Source organism: Curcuma longa, chromosome 1 (genome assembly GCF_044706935.1).
Source record: "Curcuma longa cultivar G26 ecotype Majalengka, Jawa Barat chromosome 1, ITB_CL_G26_1.1, whole genome shotgun sequence".
NCBI classification, from domain to species: domain Eukaryota; kingdom Viridiplantae; phylum Streptophyta; class Magnoliopsida; order Zingiberales; family Zingiberaceae; genus Curcuma; species Curcuma longa.
In genome coordinates this window covers 9,642,181-9,664,356 of record NC_133861.1, presented here as the reverse complement: position 1 = coordinate 9,664,356, position 22,176 = coordinate 9,642,181, and the positions used below count along the sequence as shown (strand labels likewise).

At 37.9% G+C, this 22,176-nt stretch overlaps 3 protein-coding genes across 5 annotated transcripts; 1 reads left to right on the top strand and 2 right to left on the bottom strand.

Annotated features, from left to right (window-relative positions):
- Positions 1–4,301: 4,301 nt before the first annotated feature.
- On the top strand, positions 4,302–6,352 carry LOC141846026 (uncharacterized). Its single transcript, XM_074734011.1, has 7 exons — positions 4,302–4,474; positions 4,568–4,639; positions 4,933–4,997; positions 5,401–5,542; positions 5,641–5,724; positions 5,868–5,957; positions 6,050–6,352. Exons 1-7 carry the CDS (start codon positions 4,322–4,324, stop codon positions 6,119–6,121), a joined length of 678 nt encoding a protein of 225 aa, XP_074590112.1. The 5' UTR covers positions 4,302–4,321; the 3' UTR covers positions 6,122–6,352.
- A 2,423-nt stretch (positions 6,353–8,775) lies between these two features.
- Positions 8,776–10,966, bottom strand: LOC141838648 (pentatricopeptide repeat-containing protein At3g62470, mitochondrial-like). The gene has a single exon (XM_074726188.1). It carries the CDS (start codon positions 10,901–10,903, stop codon positions 9,038–9,040), a length of 1,866 nt encoding a protein of 621 aa, XP_074582289.1. The 5' UTR covers positions 10,904–10,966; the 3' UTR covers positions 8,776–9,037.
- An 887-nt stretch (positions 10,967–11,853) lies between these two features.
- LOC141846954 (uncharacterized) lies at positions 11,854–21,224 on the bottom strand. 3 transcript variants are annotated; one of them, XM_074734968.1, is made up of 11 exons: positions 21,076–21,224; positions 20,767–20,909; positions 20,024–20,141; positions 19,635–19,731; positions 18,840–18,946; positions 16,942–17,064; positions 16,558–16,711; positions 15,740–15,800; positions 15,293–15,657; positions 13,018–14,674; positions 11,854–12,256 (listed from the first exon to the last, which is right to left on the bottom strand). In XM_074734968.1, exons 2-11 carry the CDS (start codon positions 20,892–20,894, stop codon positions 12,001–12,003), a joined length of 3,066 nt encoding a protein of 1,021 aa, XP_074591069.1. In that variant the 5' UTR covers positions 20,895–20,909; positions 21,076–21,224; the 3' UTR covers positions 11,854–12,000. The 3 variants fall into 3 exon arrangements, with proteins under 3 accessions (XP_074591069.1, XP_074591074.1, XP_074591078.1); XM_074734973.1 differs by lacking the exon at positions 21,076–21,224 and adding an exon at positions 21,000–21,054; XM_074734977.1 differs by lacking the exon at positions 21,076–21,224 and having other exon boundaries at positions 20,024–20,133; positions 20,767–20,813.
- Positions 21,225–22,176: the final 952 nt, after the last annotated feature.

The window sequence follows — 22,176 nt, the reverse complement described above, 5'->3', positions numbered from 1 at the left end:
AAATAAAAAACAAATAAAAAATGGTATAAAAGTCATTTGAATAGGAGAGAGATATAAGTAAAATAAAATAAAAAACAAAAAAAAAAAGGTATAAAAGTCATTTGAATAGGAGAGAGAGAGGAGGGGAGGGGGGTGCGGTAGGGTGGGAAAAGTAATTTGCTATACATTTTATGCTGCACACGTGGATATCTAATATAAAATATTTTTTTGGCCGAGACATTTTTTTTCAAGCATTTTCTGTAGCGCTGTATATTTTTCCCCTCTCGCGTTTTGTCGAATCCTAATGTCGAACCTAGGTTTACGGGTTTACCTCTCGCTGCGTCCCCGAATCTAAGTTTTCCCCCTTGCAAGAGGGTGTCCGCCGTCGCTGCGTCGCCCCCTCTTCGCCGTGCCCTACAGGATGGCGTCTGGCTGCGAGGGACGGCGGTGCCAACAGTGTGGCGGCGAGGGAAACCCTAGGTTCGGCGAAGAGGGCGACGCAGCGACGGCGGTGCGCACCCTCTCGCGAGAGGGAAAACCTAGGTCGGGGGCGACGCAGCGACGACGGGGCCCACAGTGGCCCACAGTTTGACGGGGCCCACAGTTTGGCGAGAGGGAAAACCAAGGTTCGGGGGCGACGCAGCGACGACGATGCCCACAGTTTGGCGAGAGGGAAAGACAAATACAAACAGAAAAACAATAAAATTTGACGATGCCCACAGTGAAGCATCTTGAGGAGCAATAAAGCTATAAAGTTCTGAAAAAATAATTAAAAAAAAAGGCAAATGCAAAAAGAAAAACAAGAAAATTTGATTAACTTAAGCAGTACAATAAGAACAACTTGATCATTGTAGCATATTTCTTCGCTTTACTTTGGTAAAATTGTTTGTTTGTTTCGGGTTGAGAAGAGCGTCTGGACAAGTCATCGGACTTTCATCGGAGCAGGTGTGAAACAAGAAGAGGGGTTTGGCGCGCTGCTAGCTCCTGGACTTGAGAACACAGCAAACGTGAGTAGGAAGGTCAGGGGGTGCCCGGCGTGACCACTCCGACGCTCAAGTCAAGAACAGTGGGAGGAGGAAGAAGATCAACAGTAAAGGACTTGAGCGTGGAAAAGAGTAGAAGAAGAGAAAAAACTTACCTGTTGAGGAGGGAGTGGTCGTTTTAAGGAGAGACGAGTGTGTACACCTGTCACGTCATCATTTAAGGAATATCCCATCAAGATTAATGAAGTGTCAGGAACAATCGAGTTCCCTGTCCCATCGCCGGTAAGTAGTCATCTTGTCATGACCCACGCAGATGTCAGAAGGATAGCGGTAATAAATGGGAGTGTGGGCTTGTCAGAAGTCATGATGGGATATGTCAGGGTACTGTAGGGCGATCTGGCGATTCGGCTTGACGAGAGGTTCAAAGGGCAAGGGTGGTGGCTGGCTGGCGATCCGGCCACTCAGTGACTCAATCAACGATACGGCCGAATGGAGGTGTAACCGAATGAAGTATAGCCGAATGGAATATAGCCAAATGGAGGTATGGCCGAATGGACGATTCGGCCGATGGGCGAACCGAATGGAAGAGTGATTCGGCTTTGTGCAATTCGGTAACCCCTTGTCCCGGATCGAATGGGGAGGTCATTCGGTCGCTCATGCTGAGGGCCGAATGTGATGTCATTCAATGGCTTCCTCGAACGAGTAGAGACAGAGCACTTGGTCAATCAAGCCTAAAGATGCTGTCGACGGGCCTTTGGGTGAGACCAGGATCAGACTCAAGTCGAACCAGAGGAATCCCAGGGATTATCCCCGTAACATTGTTATATCTCTTTGTAAAAAACTATTCTTCTTCTGATTTGACTATAATAATGTTTCTAAAGATTAGATGGACAAATTGAATCGAAACGCTGATTTGCCCCTTAACATAATGACATGGGCCGGGCCGGGCCGGGCGGGCCGGACCGGACCGGGCCGTTGTTGTCACAATCATTTCCAAGTGGATGCCTGATTTGCCCGTTAGTTGAATTTTGCACAAATATTTAAGAAAATTGCTCCTCTTTTTTCTTCTTTTTCTCCATTCGTCCGGCACTTGTTTTAATTAGATGTAATTGTTTTATTTATTTATTTCGGTTCTAGACGTGTGTGTGTGTGGAATTTTATAATAGGAATGTGACGACTAATTTTGTGTTGAATTGGACAGGGTATTTGAATGCTTTTGAATCATTCAAAATTAAGTAACTCCCAAATCACGCAACCAATTAGATTTAATCCCTAAGGATTAGTGGACTCTAGTTATTTAATTAGTAATTAAATTTTAAGTCGAAAGCATTAGGCCATTAATTCGACATTTCAACGTCGTGGACTCGTGGTAGTCATGCAATTGGCAAAATGCTACGTTGTCCATTTGCTTGCTTGTCTTAACTCGAAGAAAATGCCGAAGATGCAAGGGATGAAAGCTATGAAATATCCTTCTTTTAAATTAGATATGAAACTTAGAAAACAATTTAAACAATGATGATCTTAGGGATTAAGGAATAGGATTTTAAATTAAATTTGGACCAAACAAGTTTAAAAATAAAGAAACATCCATATGTTTATTGGCTTGGCTTAAGATAAAGTATGACGACTCGGGATTATGTGCACCTCGGATATAATTAAGAATGAACTTGTGATTATACATGATAAACAAGGCTTATATGACCAGTATTAGTCTATTAGATGCTTTGTTAATATAATTTACGCTTTCACTTTTTTATATAATTAAGAATGAATTAGAAGGAACCACTTTAATTGTGAATTTTTAATAGGAAATAATTCTTTTCTCTCCCTTGGAGAGGCATTCTTCCTCTTTGCATTCGGAGCTTCAACCACTAGATTTGTACATTTCAAGTATATTTGAGTGATCTAGCTTCATATCGAATGCACCGCAAACCTTTTCTCTAAGGTGAACAATATTTTCTTACCTTGGAAAAAAATTATTAGACTTCAATTAGGCGATTTAAGTTCATCAATTACTAAGTAATCAAGTCACCATTTCAATCCAATCACAATGGAAATGTTAAAAGTTATAAGAATATTGTGTCTCTAAAATAAAATATATAGAATCCATGAACTACAAAAAAAAACTCAAAAAATAATGAACTAAAAAAATAAAATATAAATTTCTTAAATACAAGGAAAATACATAAATAAATATGCAAATAGTAAGATTTCACTCCAAATTACAACACAACAAACTAAAATAGAGGTTGTTGATTCAATTTTTTTTTAACAAAAAAACTACTTGATTCAAATTCATTAATTAATTGTTAAAGTTTTTTTAAGTCATTGTTTTAAGCCAACCACGACCAAAATGTTAAGCAATATCTAGATGAATCAATCGGTAGACAAGTAATAAAAATATATTGATGAAAAATTCATTCAATGGTCTGTGATTCAAGATTTTCATAAAATTATAAAATATAAATTTCTTAAACACATGGGAAAACAAATACATAAATAAATATGCAAATAGTAAGATTTCATTGCATTTGTCTTCTACACGAGACAGCGTAAGTTTTAGGAGATGAATGCCGGCAAAATGGCTGGATAAGACTTTAAGGGAGGGCACACTTTAATTTAAATTTTATGATATTCGTTATTTAAAAAACTTAAATTGAAAACAATGATGCACATATTATCGGTGAAAAATCTGAAAGGTTAGTTGTTGGGAAAATTTTCATGAGTTCAGATCGATCATCGCTAAAATATTGGATGCGGAGTCATGCGCGTTTTCAGATTTATCTCATGGTCGATGACAAACTTTCATAGAATCAAAAATTGAAATCAACCTCCGAAACATAGCTGAGTTGGTTACGATGCGGCAGAGTTGTAGAAGAGGACAAGGGTTCGAATCTTGGCGAAGCCAGACAGCACCCTCCTGCATCGTGACCAAACAATTTCTCGATTCCTGGCGAAGTCAGGCAACACTCTCCTGCGTCGTGACCAAGCAGTTTCTCGATTCTTGGCGAAGTCAGGCAGCACCCTCCTACGTGACAAACAATTTCTCGATTTATCTCCTCACTGATAGTCGTGAGGCCGGACGGATTCCACCAGAAGAAAATTGAAATCGATTTTTTTTAGTTGATTTGATTGGTCAGGTCAGATAGCCGACCTTTGAATAAGAGCATGGAAGAATTGAACTTGGACCATTTCGATTTCAAATTTGGTGGTCAAACCGTTTCATCCATCTGCTCCTCTGCTCGCAAGGACATGGCGGTCCTTTTCTCCTTCCCATTTCCCATCCATATTTATATCCCCAGAAGCTGCACGAGATGCCGATCTGATTTAGTGCCGTAAGGAGAGGCGGAGCAAGAAGGATGGAGACGGGAGAGGGGCGAGAGATCAGAATGGCGAGAGGTGACCATGATCCTGCAGCTTCCTCCGTGCGCTTCTGCAGGATTTGCCATGAGGAAGAGGAAGAGGAGTCCGCCGCCATGGAATCCCCCTGCGCTTGCTCCGGCACGCTCAAGGTCAGGCCTTTCCTTCTCTTATCGCCTTCTGGTGCGATTGCGACGGCGGTTTGTGCGTGAAGGTCTAATCTTGCATCTTGCTTCCGGTTCCAGTTTGCTCACAGGGAATGCACACAGAGATGGTGCGACGAGAAGGGAAGCGCTGTCTGCGAGATCTGCCTTCAGGTTAGGGTTCTCATTCGCTGCGACAAGAATTTTTGTTAGATCGATACGGTTTCCCTTTCTTCAATTTCCATGCCCCCGCCCCCCGGTTTTCCTCAAGAACAGACGTGCTGAGATTGGAAATCAAACTGAAAACATGGAAGGAATTTCTCTTTCGCTAATGAGTAGATTAATCAAACACAAGATGTTTTCTCAACCTCATCATCCACCTAGCAAAGAAAAAAAAAATGCCAAGAAGACCAATTTGACATGTATTCAAACTATGACTGAAATCAATAAATAAGCAAACTTTGCAGGAATTTGAACCTGGATACACCATCGCTGAGAAGAAGGCCTTGCTCGATGTGGGTGTGACGATCAGGTAACTAACTCTTGACCTCGATCACAGCCCTTCTTTTCCATTTAAATCTTTTGCAGTGTAAATTTCTTGGTCTAGTGCCCTGTTCCATTGGAGCTGAGCACAATCTTTCTTGTTTGAATTTGAAATCTTTACTTTATCGGTGGTGGCCCATCTTTCTGCTTGTTCTTGCAGCTTTCTCTCATGTGGCAAGCTACTCCTGCTTTTAATAATCGATAAAGTGGGGCCAAAAAATTACGAGGCCATTAATTTTTTTTTTGTTATTGGTTTTTGGTGGAATTCATCTATCGAATAAATTTAAAATACAATTTATGCACATTTATCTTTAAAATATTCACCTATGATGCTTTACAATACTAATTACTTTCATGATAATTAATTAACTTGCACTAATCATTCTGGGCAGAGGGAGCTTGGAGGTCCCAAGGCTGAACTATGACCCTCACAACCCGGAGTTTGTCCCCGACAATGATGCAGACTCCGACTATGCTGAGTGCTCACCGGCGTCCCGCCGGCGTGCATCCTACTTCCGATCAGTCGCCCTCATTGTATGTTAGAGTGCTTACATTTTTGGTTCAGAAACGATAACAAAAATAAGTTTAATTTGGTTAGCCGTGCTGGAACTGATGCTGTAATTTGTTTCCAGTTCATGGTCATATTCTTGGTCAGAAACCTGGTCACTATAATGACTGTTGGGGCGGATCATTATTATGCATTCACCTTTCTCACTGTAAGTAGGAAATCTGTCGAGGCATTTGGCATGTGCATATGATTATCCTCAAATGTTTGAACATTACTAGAGTCATTAAGAATAAAATACATTTAGGAGATTCAATTTGTTGAGATAAACAGGATTTGAGGCGTGTGGCACAGGTGTTCCTGCTGCGAGCCAGTGGAATCCTTCTGCCATTGTACTTGGTAATGCGGTTCATTTCAGCATTCCAGGAAGCAGAGCACTTCAATGTGAGTATTTTTTTTTTTTGTTTCTTTCACTTCCCACCCATTTCCTTTTCTTTTATAGAGAATTAAATTACTTTCTTTTTCATATCTAACAGGTGGAAGAGACCTTCTCCACGCACAGGGAAACATCGGAGCACTACGAGCAGAGAATTCGAATACGTTTATGACTGCACATTTGTATCATTCTTAATTCCCAATCTTCTTCAGTATATATTTGTAAATTACACTTGTATTGAGGCCCTGATCCCAGTGGCCAATGAAACTGCCCCTTCCTCTCTTCTTCTCGCAAAAGTAGAAGGAAATGAAAAGGCAAAAGAGCATTGTTTTGTATAGAAATGCAATGCCAAAACATGTAAGTTTTTTTTTTTACCGTCATACATATCAAAGGAGTCATTATGATGAAAGATCTTACATGGTCATGCTCCTAAGTTGATGCATTGGATATGAATAGTCAGAAACAGACACTGAAAAGAAGCATGTCGTGAATCAAATTAAATCGAAAATAGTATTGGGTTACTGTTTGGTTAAAGAAAATCAAAATGAAACAACACATGCGTATAATCCCAATTAGTTAAACAATTGTGCCAGTCTTTACTTCACCAGGGAGTCAGATTTTGGGTCCCCAAACTAACCTGATAAATCCCCTTTTTTCACAAGTTTAGTGATTCCTACAAGTATGTAAAGACACTAAAAAGCTAATTTTGCCTGAGCTCCACCTGGCAAAATGAGCCGAGCTTCATTTGGAGTTGATATCTGAAAACTCAAGCTTGACTCAACTCGAATTGAACTTGACTAATCATCATTCTGAGAAAACCTTTCCAAGTATAGAACTTAACCTTAAAAGAACAATCCTATTATAAAACATAACCTTCCAACTGACATATTAAATCTTGTGAACAGCTCCTACATCTATATATCAATCCAAGTATAGAACTTAGCCTTAAAAGAACAATCCAATTATAAAACATAGCCTTTCCAACTGACATTAAATGTTGTGAAAAAGCTCCTACATCTATATACCAATCCAAGTATAGAACTTACCTTTAAAAACAAAAAGTAGAAGCCATGCAAATAGCAGACAGACTATAGAACCATGCTGCAAAGTCTGTCCAATAGAGGTACCTGCTATTATGCTTCCATAACTTGATACCTGTTGTATTGCTTCCATAGTTTCTGAGATAGGATTCAGAGGTGTTAGAGCAGTACATTGAAATAAAATCGACAATCTTCTTCTTCTTTTTTCTTTTCAGTGTGGTCTTTATAGGAATTTCTAGGAATAATTCTTCATTATCTTAATCCCATATCGTCATCAATAGATATGTCAACAGCTATAAGCAATTTTTTTTTACCCTATTGATTCAGAATTGTGAGGGACTCAAAAACGGATTGAGGCATCAATTATTCTCTGTACATCAAGGGCAAGGTGAGATCCAGCAAGGTGGAAAGGTAAACGTAACCAAAAGTTCAATCATAAAACGGTGTCAGAAATTAATGATCCTGAAAAAGAAACAAATAATCCAGTCTCATTTTTCTATTTTCTTTGCCCTCTTTTATTTCTATGAAAGAACTGTAATTTCATCCTCATAGAAGTTTGACTTAAACCACTTACTATATGCAAATTCACAGTTTCAATCAGCATTATGAAGTCTCAGTTTGAAGGTAACTAAAACTCTTAAAGTTCAAGATATCTAATATTTCATGTTTTGCATTTTATGAAATTAAAATGGAAATTGAGAGTTAAAAGATATATAAGTTCCATCATACAAATATTAGCTAAAATTATAAATGCCAACTTCGAGGGTAGAGAAGAAGAATTTTTAGTGATTCAGAAATCCCCAATCATGAACCTAATCTTTGGTCTCAATAGCGTAATATTTTAAAATAATCACTCAAATATTGAGCATGGTACAAATCATGTTTGACACCTTTTAATTCTTACGTTATATTTCCACACCTGATAACCAATTAACAACCATCAGCATGTCAGTGTAGGATTTTTAGTTTGCAGTATCATACAATCTAGTCCACCATTCAAGCTTATTTCTGCTTGATCTTGAGGGTGGATGTTAAGATCTTATATCTATGAATTGGACTCTTTTCTGGTATCTCAAGTATTGGCATAAGTGGATACTCAATAAAATTCAAATCTTTTAACCAAAGGGAGAAGCTACTCTTTTTGAAACAATAGATTGGTTCCTAGCAGGGTTTTGTTTACTCCCAGGATGTATTGTTGAACAATCTTCTATCCACACTAGAGCATGTCTTACAAAGGAATAATTGCCTTGGTAGCAAATTGTCAGAAAACCAATTTCAAAATTTCTAAAGGCAAAGGATTGATTCTTAGCAACATCAACAAGGTTTATTATCAGAAGCACTGTAAAGTTCGAGGAAGTATTCATGTATCCAACAGAAATAATTGCACTCAAGACTAGGTGATAATGACATGTTGCAACTCCATTTACAGTATTTTCTAGATATACCAGTCATACTAACCATAACAGACAAATTAACATAGTTTAATAGTTCTGTAATAATTAATTGTAAACTATACGATATTGGCCCTAACTAGTTTGTTGGTTTTTTTTTTTTTTTAAATAATAAAATAAATAAATAAAGACACAAAACACAATCAATCAGTTAACAAGGGCTCTGGAACACCATGATAATTCACCTAAGGACAAAGAAAGAATGAAACAGTGACAGCATTTCCATCTTGCTATCTTTTCATTATGTGAAAGCACGGAAATTGCAAACAAGGCACATGATCAAAACATGCATGCTTGAGAAGCAACTGAGACTATCAATATGCAATGCAAGAGTATGCCTACATAACTCTAAACCAGTTTTATTAACGCAAGATAAATGGAAAGAAGAAAGAGAAGACAGAAGAAATATAAATACTAAAGTAATACACAGAAATCAACAATCCTGTAATTTCACAATCGTGTGCCAGCGCATAGTAAAGCAGCACCTAAAAATCACATACCAGAAGAAGAAACTCAACTAAATTACGTCAATATCTTCCAAGTAACCTTAGATAAGGTTTCTCTTAGTTTTAGTATGATTGTCTTGATTGCTAAGTCTTAGAAAAGACGCCTTCCAATCTGATTGGCTACTCGCCTTTTCACTCTATTCTTCATTCTCTCTGCCCGACCATGGAAAATGTTGGAAACTTGTAACTTCCCAGAGAAATTCATCTTCTGTGCCAACTCATATAGTATATCAGGCTTCCCTGACCTAGAAAAGTCAGTAGCAAACTTATTGTAGTCTATCTGAGGGGCTTGCATTCCTTTGCTTATCATCTCTTCCAAGTATTTGTGTGCCTCTTCTGACCTTCCGTGGCATATATGGCCCCCAATAAAGACAGTATAAGAATTGACATCTGGGCAAATACCCTTTCGTCCCATCTCTTCCCACACAGCACAGCCCATCTGATAATTATTTCCATGGAAATAAGATTTCATCAGCATATTATATGTGTGAATTGTGGGCTCAAAGCCTTTCTTAATCATTTTCTTGTAGATTCGAACAGCATCATCTGGCATGTTTCCTTTTGTCATGAGTTTAATCAAGGCATTGTATGTCCGACCATCTGGTGGGCATCCGTTTGCAGTCATCTCACTCAACAACCCTGAAACTTTATCCATTTGCTGGGCATTTCCAAACCCCACAATCAAGCAAGTATATGTTGCAACATCTACAGCACATCCTGCACCCAGCATTTCTTGGAAACAATTGACTGCCAGATCCATCTTCCCAGCATTACAGAGGTCTTGTATTACGATTGTAAATGTCTTAGCATTTGGAAGTGGACCCTTATCTTTCATTAGCTCAAGAAGCTTGATTGCATCTGATCTCCTATGTGCCCGAATCAAGCCATCGATCATTGTATTATATACAACAACATCTGGCGTGAATCCCATACCCAGCATCTCATTCCAGACCCTACCAGCCTCCACGAGATTCTTCAAGTTGCACCACCCTAAGAGGAGAAAAGTATAGGTCCGGAGGTCAGGTGGGTAATTATCTTTCATCCTGTCAAAGAGTGCTTGAGCTTCCTTCCCGAGCTTTGCTTTCGCCAAAGCTTCCATCAAGCAGTTGAATGCTTCTAATCCAGCCTTAAAGTTGAATCTTTTCATCATCTGAAAAATGGCCATTGATTTCTTCATCCGACGAGCGTTTGAAAAGCCAATCATCGCAATTTCGAAAGCGTCCATATTTAAGAATCCCTCCCTGCCCATTTCTTCCAGCAACGCCACCATCGTCTCAAACTGCCTCGTCTTACTGAGAATGCTAAGCATCTTCGTGTAGGTTTCAGAGTCGTGGGAGAAATCCGAGCGGCCACCAGCCCAACGGAAGAACCGGTATGCTGGCTTATGGGCATGTCGGAAGCGTTCAAGGACGCCAACCACGAGAGAGGTACTGAGGTCGACCATGCACTCGTCGAGCACAGTCTCCATGCTCCGATCAGAAAGCAAGAGGTCGTGAATCACCTTGCAAACACGTTCTACCTCCTTGACGTCGGATGGGCTCTCACAGTTAGGCTCGGCATCCGATTCGGAGGCGGAAGACGAGGTGCAGAAGAATCGAGATGCAGCGTTCAGGAAGAAGGGTGGCACTTGTCCCTGGGGATAAGGCGGGCGAGCGTGGGGCGGAAGGGGCCACGGCAGAAAAGGCGAAACTTGACGGCGAGAACGATGGAAACCACAATGAGGAGGATAATGAGGATGACGAGACAGGGGCAAAGGAAGACGACGCACCCGTTTCTGTCGCTGTAATTCTCGTCCTCCTCCTCCTCCTCCTCCACTCTGGTCTTCCCTTCCCTGGATCGGATCTGAAGGGCATGGGCCGGGGGTGAGGGCGCCATCAAAGAAGGCTGCGGCGGCAAGCGAGGAGGAGAAGCGGGAATGACAAAGGCGAAGGTGGGTTTCGCTTAAGAGAAGACCCATCCGCCCTCCATCAACGGCGAATTGGCTAGGGCTCGAGGAAGAAGGCAGTGTGGTAGAAGTGACGGTCAGTCTCGAAGAAGATAGATGTCGGCGAATCGAGGAAGTTAGTTTTATCTAATCGTCCAAAAGGAATAGCATGTCTTTCCGAAGTTAGTTGACCACCACAAAATAACCTTCGTATTTGTCACAGTTTACATTAGCGGACACAAATCACCCGCCCAGGCAAAAGGTGAAGTCCCACTGAGGGAATAAATCATACTAAATTTTTATCCTAACAACATTTTATATCCTTTGAGAATTAGCTCAAGACTCGATAAACACTCATGCTAGAAAAATCTTCTAGCATAGTTTACAATATCAACTATGCTAACTCATAAAAACATCTGACCACTACTAATAATCTTCTAGCATAGTCGAAATTCGATCTCTTACTCATTTCTACAACTCTGCTCTGTCTTAATCAACTCAATTATACCCGAGAATTAGAATGTCCAATTAAAAAAAAATGATGTGGTTTCATTCAAGAATAAATTGCAAGAAAAAAACCAAAGGACTTCCATGCTACAAGAACTGTAATTGTATAACATCAAAAGATACCTCATGAATATACATATCTTCCCATCTGTTAGAAGTAATTTCACCCTATTTTGCACACACAATTTCTTGAAGATATTGCTATACAAAATAGAAATTGGAAATTCATGGTTAACAAGTTCTACAACCTCAATTTACAGCATTTTTCAACATTTGTCATTCATATTCTTCAAAGATACTACTAAAGACCTACGACAGCCACAAGAAAATGTTACGATACCATAAAAAAAAAAAAGACCAGGAGCGTACAGCTTATAATTTTAGCATATCATGATATAACAACTACCCATTTCTTCTCTTCTAGATAAGAAAATGCTATCATAAGCCAAAAAATAAAATAAAATTTAGGTTAATCATACTTGACAAAATATCTGCTTGAATCAAAGAATGAATAGATGTGCAGCAATGAATCATCAAGATGCTGAAGGAGAACTGCTAAGGTATACAAAGGAGAATGTCTCCAAGCGTCTTCAAACATGTAACACAAGCAATCCAAAAACAAACTATAACGACGTCCTAGTTGCATGCATCGAAGTAGATGCAGATGATGCCTCTGCTATCAGCAAAACAGGCTGTCTAGCCTGCAAACATGCACCTATATCAAAGGGGTGTAATGATGCCCCATCAAACAATAAATTAACACCAGGTAGGCCAACTTCTCTACTGTGTTCCTCATCAGATTCATGTTTTGTTCCACCAACAGAAGACTCTTCAAATGGTTGTGCACCAGCTTCATAAATAGAACTAAGTGCATAAGACCTGTAGGCAGATATAAACATGAAAACAATTAAACAGAGTTGGGGCTAAACAAAGAAAACATAGAACAAATCTGTCAATATCATAGTCAGTCTACATAACTAACTTTTAGAGAAACAATTAGATCACAGAAACAAATGATGATAAATTGTAATAGTTAGCACAAAACTTATTATTTGATCCTTAATGAGATCGCAGTCAGGCTTCATAATATTCAGTGTAAAACCGAAGAGATAACCAGATAGCATATTTTAAATGGAGAAACAGTTGACATAATATATAAGCATGAGTTTATAGAGTTTACAACATAATGGTGCATGTGTAAGAGGCAATTTTATTATCTTTAGGGACTTTGATTTATCATAAATACTACATGTGAGATCATTATAACTGCGATAGATTTTTAATTGCCACATTTTAGAACATGATTGTTTGAATATTATTTTTCCTTATCTGAAGGTCAAATTAGACTTGTAGAACAATGACCTGGTAATTAAAGGTGTTACTTTGTGGAAAGTGGAGAAATACTTCCATTTCATGGTACTAGCTACTGAAGAAACTTAGAATTGACTGGAGACAATTTTCAAATGTCTATTGAGATTCTTATAACAGAGTACAATTTGTATGTTTCCACAGAACTCTAATCAATAAAAATTTCACAACCACAAAAGTTGCAAACCCCAGCAAAAACAAATATATTATGACTTTACTATAATTGCAGGTTCAAATGGAACACAACAAAGTTTATAATATTGTTTCATCACCTGAGAATATTGCCATCAAAGCTAAGAATCTCTGGTCGGCACCTTTGCCGATTTATGAGCTTGAGCCTCTGATGTTCACTGGAGGCTGCAGAAATTGGTGTTGAAGGATCCAGTGGGCTCCATCTTCCACTTGCATAACTGATCAAATGACGAGGTGATTCTCGAACCTGATCAACACGGTAAAACAACCTTGCTGTTCGGCCTGTTGCTTGGTATTCAGAGCACAGATCATACAATCTTTTTCTCAAATTTTGCATTGCATCATGGTGCTCGCTAAGCCAATCTGTTTGTAATAAATGTGATGAGACTATCCTTTCACAAATTCTGCCACATAATTTGGGATTAAACAAAGGAATACCAAATTCCAAGCTTAAAGGAACCCATTCATATTTATCATCATCTGATGAAAACATGTTTGACTGTATCACCTTCCTCAATCTTAGAAGGCGAATATAGCCAACAGTTAATAACTCTATTTTGGTGGAGAGCTCCTTTAACAATGTATTTAGGTTTGCAATTCCTTCTGGATCTAGTCCCATATCTGACCCAATAGGTTGAACTGATCCATCAAAATTCTTAAGCGGTAATGCAATATCTACAGTAACAATTCTTCCAGAACTATCAAGATCATATCTACTGAGAGGTTGTACCAGCACAGCTGAATGCTTAAGCATAGAGTTTAAGCAATGTAATAGTGCATTTCCATTAACCAAATTTCCTTCAAACTTTCCCCCTAGGCCTCCCACTGTAGAACCATCCCAAGACCATATCAATGCTTTCTCACAACCAGCTAATGGGGCAGGAAGCAATCGCAAACACTGTCCTTTCATCAAGACAACTGATATAGGTCCATTTTCCACTAGTGAGTACAAAACTAGTTTCATCCACGGTGTCATTGAAGAATATGAGGGTGGACCAAAGTGGAATGGACCTGAAGGTCCAGGTAAAACTGATGAAGCAGGAAGTGGAACCATTGACACGATAATATCATAGTCCCTGAGAAAGAGTCGTTCTAATGTTTTCGGTGCAAGAGAAGCCAAGCTTTCACAACGAAGAACATCAACACGGTACTTCCTTTTCCTTTTTGGAATGATCCTTTCATTTTCTGGGCCATCCACAGATGCAATTTGTTGATCCCTCGGTGAATCATTTTCCTGTTTGGATGTGTTATCTTTAACTGAAGTTTCTGAACATGCAAGAAGATGGACATTTGCAACATCACATTCCTCATAAGAATCAGTCTGGTGAATATTAGGGTGATCACGTTTTGAAGAATCACCATTATGATATGTCTTTGCTTCATTTGTGTCTGAAATCTTAATCTCAGATATAAGTGAACTAGTGGCATCCATGAAGGGATTCTGTGTATTAGTTTCATTAATTGTCTCATTCTTGTCACCATCAGCTACCCCACGAGACTGATGGCGCTGTGTATCAATTGGATTAATTGTTCTCTCATTCTTGTCATCTTGAACTAGCCCACCAGACTGCAGACACTCAAGAACACAACGAAGGCTGAAAGCATGATTGGCAAATTCCTGTAATTCACCCTCAAATTTTTTCCCCTCTAATGTAGAGAGATCCTTGCAGAGATCAGCAATACTAGAATCACCAAGTTTTCCTGCTTCATAGAGTGTTACAGCATGAGATTTCAAACCTGCAAGCAAAACATAGGGGATCAGCTCAACTAACAAAGATGTATTAAGGAAATGTTACAAGTGTCATCAAAGTAGTAAATGCTCTCTTGTCCCTAAGCAGTCACTTGAGCAAATCAAGATGTTTAATTCTACATAAAAAATTGTAGAGCACAATATCATTGCTAAAAGGTGTCATGGCATATGAGAAATGATTATACTAGTCCATCATGCTGGACAGTCCCATAAGCTCTGTATTCTAATTATTTGTTATTACTGACTCTTATATGTTAACTTAGGTTAATATCATAGTTTTGATCCTTGTCCTTCACTTCATGTGGCATATAAAATGTGTGTATTGTGATGCATGTTGATAGATTATTACAGTGGACTAGAACTTGGACCTAGGGCATAATATAACGTTGGATGATTTCCATTCTGAAATGGACTTCATAGGAGATGATGACAATATTTCAAATAGGGCTTGTAGCCAATTAAGATGATTTATGAACCATTTTACCAAGTTAACTTGAAAAAACCTAGCATAATGTGCAAAGTGCAAACCAAGGTGGATGATTTATCAATAGATAGAACATAGAAATAGATGTGTGCCGATACAAATGCGAAAAAATGGAGCAAACCTGGTGAAACAGAACCCATCATCAAATAGGATGTTATATTGGCATCAACAACAAAAGCAACATGAGCAGTGCCAGAAATTGTTCTATCTTTTTCAGCTATCAAACCATGACTCTGTTGACCAGATTTTTCTGAGCTGATGCTAGCATTAGAACTTTCCTCATCGTCACTTAGAATATTGTTAGCCAAACCGTGAATGCTAGAATCGTGAAGGATGGATTCTGGATCCAAAGCCTTTATAGCCCAGCCCAATCGGCATGCAAATGATGCAGCTGCCTGCAGCTGAGAAAGGTCAGCCTGCAGTGTAGCTGCCAATTCAGCAACAGTTGCATTCTCGCTTGAGACGACAAAAACCGCATATAACAACCTGCACCAAAATTCCATGTGCAACTAAAAATAATTTTATAACAACATTGGTTTAACAATCCCTTCAGCTCAAAGTATCTTACTCTTCAATAGGATCCTCATAGGATTGTTCCCTGTTTGAAACAAAACCTTCAAGCCTGGAAACTGAAAAAGTAGGTGTTGGTCATCTGAACAAGTTGCAGGACTTAAGAAATAACTAATCACAGATTCCTATACCGTTACATCAAAAATAACCCAGTAACTACAGAAGTGAGCGCACAGTAGTGAGGCAGTATCATAGTACCAGTGATTGCTATACCTAAGAAGCCCTGCTGTGGCACTGTAGCATCAGGCAAAGCTGACATGTAAGTTTAGGAGAAGGCAGCCTTGTCCGAGGGTAAAAACACCCTTTTGGATACCAAGTCAAAGTGGTAAGAGAAACAGTATTGTTGATTGAAGAACTATGAGACCCCACCTCATATAGTTCAACAACACAAGTTCATGGCTATTATTCCAATAAACTGCATATGGTTCTTAAATCTATCAAGTGGTATAGTTTTAATATATCCACAGCATCAGCCACATATAAGACAAAGTCGATAGTAACACTGAAAATGCAAAGCATAATTTTAATGATCTAGTGGATAAATGACTAGTGAGGGAATATATATGCAATGCCAAGAGTGTCAATTGAAACAATGGTTATTGTTATATATATGTAACGACAAGACATTCAGTGCACTATAATGAAACAATGGTTCTTGTTATATTCTATATCATATTCCACATTCCAAACTCATGCCAACTAGGTTAGAAAAGGGCAAAGATATATTGAGCTCCTCCATTTTGTAACTATAATGAGTATTTAGCAAAATTGATCACAATTCCATAAGAAGATAGACAATACCAAATGTGAACATACCTTTGAACCGATCATCAGGATAAACTGGAATATCCAAGTAAATCAATCCCCTTCTGTATAGACCTCTTACAATATCAGGATCAAAAAGAACAAAAGAATTTACTTCCTCCTTGCAGACCTTGTCTATGGTTGCTGTTTCTTCTTCAGTGAGTTTCTACAGAGGAAAAGCGTGTTACCAGAATAGGTTCAAACAATTGGCTGGTACAGCAGTATCAAGAAAGAATCTCCACTGAATCAGTAATGGATAATCAATTTCCAGAGCTAGATGCATGATGCAAAATTTGGGCAACTCATGTGATTAGAAACAAAGACATACAATTCATGCAGGCAAGCCTTCTATCATATTTCAACAATTGATAAACGAAGGTTGAGAGAAAAACAGACCTTAAATTCTTCCAATGTAAAGTTAACAAGGCAAACTCCCCACCATGGCTCAACAGGAAAATCCACAGGCTGTGTGGGGAGCAATTCCTTAGCAATTGACTTGTTCAGCTTCCACATAATTTTCTGGAAATATCCAAGAAAACATAATAGTCAAGAGTCAATAGAATAAGAAAGTTGAGCAGCAGCTAAACATGACTGGAAGAAGAAATACAACAAGAGAAAAAGAAAAAGACGCAGATACCATGAGATTATGAAAAACAAAAAATTCATCCACAATTCCATGGTACTGTTGGATAGAAAATAACAAGTAGCATACAAAGCTAAGTCAAGATAAAAGTACAAAAATGAAGAAGAAAATTGCTTCATTTCTTCAGACAAATTAATTGGATTATGGATTGTGTTTCTAGCATGAGGTAATAAAAGGTGAGCTAGTGCCTCAAAGACTCTCATTGCTTGGTGATCATGTGGCATGAATAGGTTTGAGGGTGAGGACAACCTCTGAAAATTCAGAGATGGATCTGAAGGGTAGAGGATGACTTCGATGTTTCATAGGAGTAAACAGAGACGGTCAAGGTGCGAGAAAGCATAGGATTATGCATATATGGTTATTATCCTATATAACCATCTCTAAGAAAGGAATTATCCTAGTTTGCTTTCCAAAATATTTGGATTTTCCAATATAACAAGGTGTGACTCAGCTGTGTACTTAAGTTTTTTTTTGTTTGGTAATTCAGGTATCCATCTCTTACAATCCAACTAATCCTAGAGGTGATCGGCCCGGCCCTACGAAAGTGTCCTACCGACCACCAGGGTAAATCAGAAAGCGCAAATGGGTCGCCAGCCCAACATCACAAGTTTTTCAAACTCCCTATGTGTAATGTGCCTTGGGTGAGATTTGAACCCTCATTGCCTAGGGAATCCGTCCCACCTCTTACCATCGCACGATAGCCCAAGGGCAGCTAGGTGCTAAGTGAACATAGACATGAATGTCTTCCTAATTAAACTCTATTGTTGCCAAGAGACTAGCTTTGGCCAACCAAATTTAAATAAATAAATAACTCATTTGTGAGAGCGTGAATTTGTTTCTCCTTTTGCTTTATCCCACTTTAGTTGGTACACCTTGGATGCTACTGTAAAATGGATGGATTTTGTGCACAAGTAAAATGGAGATCACGTTTAAGTCAACCAAGTCCATGTATATATGATGGGAGATGAATGAAGAAAGGCAAAGTTGTTGAATTTTGAGTGTTTAAGATCACCTTTCAGCAATTAAGATTTTTCTAAAGTTCTATGAAAGAATGTGAATCAAAAGATAGAGTTCATCATTAGATTCTTATAATCACACACTATTCAATCACATTTGCATACCTCTCCTTATTAAGCAATAAGGTCATGGTACTTAGTACAACAAGATAACGAAAGAATCTGATACCACCAAATGTAGGTTAAGTGAGAGTCAGTCACTCAGTTGTCAATGGTTGGATAAGATTAAGGTCCAATTAAACTGAATAAACTTCCCATATACTCTAATTATGCAAAATGCATACAGCTACACACATTATCTACTCCTAATAATACAACAAGGAAAAAAAAAGAATTATCTCATTGTTGCATGAAAATAAATTATTAATAAGAAAGATAGCATAAATAGATAATTAACATTTGTACACTAATGATAAGTTAGTAAAATATCACCCATTAGTTTTGCATTATCCACACAGCCTTAGCACATTAGATTGAGTTAACCTCAAATACATATTAATTGATGAAAAAGGGAAACACAGGATTAGGTAAAGCAAAATAAATAAGGCCTACTTTAAATCCAAAAATAAACCAAACCAACAAATAAAAGAAAAGCAACCCCTTTGTTTGCACACAATGATAAGGAATTAATGGACCTTTGATCTGCACTTGTTCATAATATCAATATATTCATTTCGTCCAATTCCTGTAAGCCTCAGAGCATCTGCAGCACTGAAATTTGGGATGCTATCATAAGGTTGCTCTGCAAATTGTTCTTGGAACATTAGATATGCATAAAGTTCTTCTGTGGCATACAATTGGAACTTTTCTTGTGACACTCATATAAAAGACAAGGAAAGATCAAAAAGGGAGAAGAAAAGAATGCTACAATAAATAAAGAATATAGGGTATAATAAACACAAAATACTTGTGTATCTGTCCATGTCAATAAAATAGAAAAAACTACCAAGTTCTTCAACAAAGTAAACATTGAGATGTCCACTCTGATATAAAATTCTGCATGGACATTCACATGGAAAAGGAGTTGCTTGGAGGTTTTTGCTACCTAATTGAATTTAGTAAGATATCAATGTCAAAATGAGCACAATAAACCAGCAACAAGACAATGTATAGCCCAGCATTTATGATCTTTAATTTAATATTTTAAAATCAACATAATTACGCCCATAATTTCTCAGCTAAAAGCATCAATGAAGCTTATATCCAATTTGTGCAAAGAAGACAGAATGTTTCAGGAATATTAGTCCATATTAACATAAACTGAGAATCCAAGTTTTCGGCTCTTATGTTTCTACATTTTGGCAAGATTTTAATTCACAATCTTATGTTTGTTTGCAAGGAAAATCCTAGAGATATGAAAAAGACTTCTCAAAGTTGAGACTTGGAATAGAGAAAGGAACTAGAAGGAGTTAAGAGGAATCAAGAATTACCATTCTTCAAAACCTCGAAGATCATGTCACAGTAATATCTGAATGGTGACACTCTCATTACACGGCAAACATATTCTGCAAGATGGTAGGGAAATAACTGCAATGGAAATATGTCAATTCATAATGCTAAAAAATAACTTAACAATTAAACACAATCAAACCAAAGTATACAAAGTATCCAACCATTAAAATAATCAAGTTTTGAAAATTTGTAAAACACCATTGCGAAATTAAAGATTAAGAAGAGAATGAAAGTAAAAACAAAAACAAAAACAAAAAATGCAAGTAGAGATACAAAGAGCTGCATATTGGCATCCCCTAGACATTAAAATATAAGGAATGGAGAAAGACATGTATATCACCAAAAAAACAGAGGCTCCAGGACATACAGCTAGATTCTTACGCAGATAGCGCATCATCTCTTCATAATATTCTCCTTCTTTACTGACTTTGCGTGCAAAACATTGATTCCACTGTAGACGTTTTCTGATGCAGTGGTCTATGATCCTGTGCTCAATGAAATTTTCAGGTACTTACATACATAATCCATGTAATTTACAGAACTAAAGAAACATAGTGAACTAGGAATATCAAAATTTGTAGCTGATAAGTTCTAAACCACAGAATTTGTAGGATATAAAAAAGTTTCTCTTGGAACAAACAAGAAAAGCATACGACAAAAACATTTTTCCACTTCAGGGAAAAGAAGTTTGATTGGGAAATTAATAAGAATTCCAACAAATTTTCAGTTATAAGATAAATCATACTTTTGAGACTGAGTAACATGAAATCACAAGCTTTCGCACACCTCCAACCAAGTTTTGATGTTCTTCATAAAGAATGCAAATATAGCATGCAGCTCTAATTGGCCGCATTTAGTTAATCATAAAAGACAATATGAAACTTGACAAAAAGCGATCATGCAAGAATGCCCTACATTCAAATAACGTAGACCAGACACGCTATATTAGTCAAAGGGACGGGAAGACAAAAGCCAACTTCCAAAACCAATTGTTTCGATTTTAAGAGGCCGACATTTGACTGAGCTCCATGCAAGAAACTAGACTATGCTCGATCTAACTAAATAATTTAAATACACACACATTAAAAAAAAAAGTTCAGAGAGTGGAACCTTCTGTGCCACTCTTCTTTCGAAGTCAGGACTGCCTGAAGTCTCTTCGGCAAATTTTCCCATGGGCTTTGGTCCCTTATTGCCTTCAGAAGAAGCTGCTCCTCAATTGTGGTCGGAATATGCTGCATCTCCTAAGCCGATCACTGCACAGTTAAAAAGAAAAAAAAATCCTCATATGCATCGATCATTCAGCAATGGACTAAGAATCAACCAAGATACGAGCGGCATTCAACCTTTCACAGATCAACAAGGAAAGCCCTATCAGAAATTCTGAGATGCGAGATAGGTTTAGGGTTTTCGAAGCGTCACCTGATAGAAAAGGGGCGGAGATGGATCAGCACCGGCACTGAGAACTCCGATCGAGGTTGTCCTGATCGATCGGATTATGACGTGGAAAGGGAGTGCTATGAAGCAGGCATGATAAGCGGAGACGAAGACTTGATCGGAGCCAAAGTTGAACTCGGTTGCGCCAAATTACCAATCTCGGATTATTACTTCACTGTCAACCAAATTCCAAAGAGAGACAATAAAATGTATACTCGTTTTAGTTATCCACCATCATTGAGGTGGGCACGTGGTTGACCAGTAACAGTGGTGGAGAAGAGCCCGCTATTATTTTTTTTTAACTATAGAAATTAATTATTAAATCTATCATAGTTTACGTATTTTAATAAATATCACATACTTTCTTATAACCCAATTAATTGGCCCTTTAAAATCTGTCCAACTATTATTTGTGCCAACTTTTTTTTTTCGTCAGTTTATTGACCTCATGCTAAGAAATTCAGATGAAATAAACACTTTGTTGTAGTCGAAGCAATTGTTGGTGGAAATAAACACTTGATTCGTAATAGTTTATTCATTCAAATGGAAAGATATGAGAGAGAAAAAACTTTGCTACAAATTTTTTATTCATTTTAATATACAGGTAGGTTAACCCAAGTATATATGTACCTATAATAACAAAAATACATGTATTATATTTTCTCTCTCGTAAAGTAGTATATGCATTGATGATACTCATTCTCCTCTTTATAGAATATAATTAAGTTGATTATTACAAAATAAATTTATTAAAATAGATAAGGATTGAATCTTGATAAAATTGAAACAATGCACTATCCTATAGTGACCAACTGTAATTTTTCGATTTACTTCTTCACAGATGATCATGAGACCGATCATGTGAGACCGCTAGAGTGACAGATTCCATCTTTTATTGAAGAAAGTGAAAGTTGAAAGTATAAAATTAGAATTGAAAGCATATAGAGATTACGAAATTAAGAATGAGAGTAAAGAAGATGAGTGTGAAAATAATAAAATGAACTAATAAAAGTTTAGAGCTCCTCTATTTATATGACGCAGCAGAGTTTAATCCTGAGCGTAAACTGCAATTTCTCGACCTCCTCA